The 3,277-nt window shown below is 40.7% G+C and overlaps 1 protein-coding gene across 3 annotated transcripts in view; it reads right to left on the minus strand.

Annotated features, from left to right (window-relative positions):
• Window positions 1-3,277, minus strand: part of Shoc1 (shortage in chiasmata 1) — an 87,745-nt gene that overhangs the window by 36,408 nt on the left and 48,060 nt on the right. For all 3 annotated transcript variants that reach the window (XM_031377531.1, XM_031377530.1, XM_031377529.1), the window contains 2 exons: window positions 1,761-1,886; window positions 1,013-1,189 (listed from right to left, as the gene is read on the minus strand). In XM_031377531.1, coding sequence (XP_031233391.1) covers window positions 1,013-1,189; window positions 1,761-1,886 — 303 coding nt within the window. The remainder of the gene's footprint in view (window positions 1-1,012; window positions 1,190-1,760; window positions 1,887-3,277) is intronic.

Genomic DNA, 3,277 nt, shown 5'->3' on the forward strand with positions numbered 1-3,277 from the left:
GTAGACCAGGCTGGCCTCGAACTCAGAAATCTGCCTGCCTCTGTCTCCCAAGTGCTGGGATTAAAGGTATATGCTACCACTGCCCAACGCAAACACTCTTTAAAAACTGAGCTAGCACTCCAGCCTACCTATATTATTTTTTAAAGAAGTTGCAGATTTGTTACTATATGTGTAATTTAATGAATTTAGAAAATTGACTTTACTAATAAACTAGGTCCAGATAACATATAATAAGCATAGTGACTGTGTCTCTTGCATTGATTCAACTATAAGCACAAAGCAGAGTACATGGACTACTACCTAGAACTTAAAAGTGAGTGGTAGCAGACAGACAGGCCAAGGGGATAAGATTTCAAAATGTCACTCAACAAAAGGTAAGTGTCCTATTTTTTTCTATTAGTATGTCCTGGCCTGTACTATAGGCAACTACAAACCCTACAGGGCATGCCACAGCAAGGACATAGATAACTCTAGGAGAAGGCCTCAATGTGTGGTCTGAGCAGGGAAGGGATCATGTGGCTAAGGAAGAGTAGAGAGCCACTGTCTTGCTTTACAGTCTTTTTTTCTGGGCCGGGCAGTGGTTACTCTCATCACGGGTTGCAGTTCTTCTATCTTTTGTGTGTTTGGTGATATGACTTTACACTAGACATCGTCAGTTTTATGTTGTTGGATGCTGGGTATTTTGTGTTTCTATAATCTTATATTTCATTATAAGATGCAGTTAAATTCACTAGAAATTATCCTTTAGATCCTTTCATGATTTTGTTTGGGCAGAGCAGGGCCAAGTACTGGTTCCACTGTGAATGGTTATAGGGTTAACTTTGGTTAATGCAGATCTACTAAATAATACATGTCAGTTAGGAGAATCACTGAGAATGTTCTGGGCTTGGCCAGATGTGAGTACTACATGCTAAATTCCTAAGGTCAAGGTTTCTTGCAGGTCTGACAGCTGCACTGCTACAACTGTCTAAAACTGTATCCTTTGCGTATTATGGATCTGATTTGTACTCACCTTGGTGAATAGCATCATTTATTATCTTTTCTTGTTCCTTTAAGAAGAATCTTGTTTGGTCAAAATTGACGGTGGCGAATTTCCAATTAGCAGCAGGGTAAGTACAGAGGCAAACAAGCTTCTCTAAGATAGGAATCGCTGTGCCTTCTAGGAGACAGTATGCTTGGCACTGCGTATCTGAAAAATAACAGCACTGAAGTTGGTGTGTGTGAAAAGGATACTGTGCTGTTTCCCAACTCACATCACTGTGCCTGTGGGTGACGGATGGAGTGACCACTGATAACACATTTCCCAACCATGGAAATCATGGACGAAGAGATTATTGACAACTGCACAGGAATGCGGGAAAGTGGCTTCAGTTTTAATGAAGGAAGAAGTAAGAACTAGTCGTCTGGAGTAAGGGAACAGGAGAAAGAAGTACAGTGTACAGTGTACAGGGTTCCAGGTCTGGAAATAACTTAAAAACAGAAATAGAATTAAGAAATGTCAGCCGGGCGGTGGTGGTGCACACCTTTAATCCCAGAACTTGGGAGGCAGAGGCAGGCGGATCTCTGAGTTCGAGGCCAGCCTGGTCTACAGAGTGAGTTCTAGGGCTACACGGAGAAGCCCTGTCTAGAAAACCAAAAAAACAAAACAAAACAAAACAAAACAAAATTAAGAAACAGGTAAAGACAATAACATGGAAAATAAGGTATGTTCTGGAAATCTGGGAGAGGCCATCCAAATGATCTTGAAAGCACATGCACACCTGATGCGGGGATCTCAGTGACATCATCTGTTCTTTCTTGACATTTTTCCTCTGGAGCTTTATTATTAGAAACAACAGGACTTTCTTCTTGAAGAGTCAAAGAATATTTTTCTTTATCTTGAAATTCTAGCAAAAACATTAAATGGTTCAGAAGAAATGAGACTGCTTTATTTTAACACTGTGTTCAAAATCATTGTTGTTAAATCTTTTCATGGAAGTACACTGAGACTGAGTTAAATGAATTACCCAGAACCGTGGACTGTGCTGAGAAGCAAGGTGGATGATGGAAATGGGATAAACTCTGGCGTCTGCTCTGAATTCGGCTCTGAAGCAGCCCCATGTTCCTCATATGTAAAGTACGACTTAGGATGCCTACCTGAACTCCAGGGACCAAACACCAACTCTAGTTCTTAATACGTAAAAGACAATGGCATTGTACATCACCTCTCTGTGGCTTTCCTGAGTTTCCCTTCTGTTTCTAACCTTCCCCTCTACTGTCTCTGGCACCCCAGCACCTATTTAGTCTTCAGTTCAGCCATTTTCTACATGAAATCTTATGTAACGGCCCTCCTTACTTCCTTTGCAGCGTGGTACCTGATACAGTGTTCAATACAGGTTAGGTTCCTTATTCTCTAAATATTATAGAAAATTATGTGCAGGCATAGCTACTTTAACTAAATACCCATGTCATCCACCAATAATATGATTATAAGATACTTTAAAAACTGTTCTATCAGCCTGTGATACTTTTATATGAGATTAATGGAGTGGGACATGGGTCCTGTGCCTATAAACCCAGCACTTGGGAGGCTAAGGCAGGAGGATCACAGAGTCAAGGCCTGCCATGGCTACACAGAAAGATCACATCTTAAAAGAACCCTAAGTATAATGATGGAAAATATACAAAACCAGATTATGTTACGAGTAATACTGCCAATTAATTTTTAAGTCCTCTGAATAGGTTCACTCAAGTGAAATTAATTATTGAGATTTTTGAGGACTAAAGTCATAACATTTATCATCCTCAATTAACTGTAAAATAAGAAGTGAAATATTACATTTATTGCTAATAAAGCTAAGTTTGAGAACAGGGCTTGATTTGAGAGACAAGTGGGCTTGGAAACTATCTATCTGGAGGAGGCACCCACCCACTCAGTCCTCGCCTAAGCCGGCCAGGGAGACTCTCACCTCACCAGGAAAGTCACGACATAGGGCAGACTGACAATACTTCTTTATTTGGGGATGCTCATTCTCTTAAATGTACACCCATTTTACCCCCAAATATATACAATTTGGACACTTGTTTCTAACCTAACCAGGGAAACATATATACAGGAACAAAGAGGACAGGAGCTTCACACTGACTGGGCCAATGCCAGGAACACAGAGGCACTCATTCCCTCTTAATATCAGCACTTTTAAAGGTTTAGTAAGCAGTGCCTGACTAATACAGACGTAGAGGCTCACAGACATCTATTGAACTGAGTACAGGGTCCCCAGTGAAGGAGTTAGAGAAA

Source organism: Mastomys coucha, unplaced genomic scaffold, assembly GCF_008632895.1.
Source record: "Mastomys coucha isolate ucsf_1 unplaced genomic scaffold, UCSF_Mcou_1 pScaffold18, whole genome shotgun sequence".
NCBI lineage: Eukaryota > Metazoa > Chordata > Mammalia > Rodentia > Muridae > Mastomys > Mastomys coucha.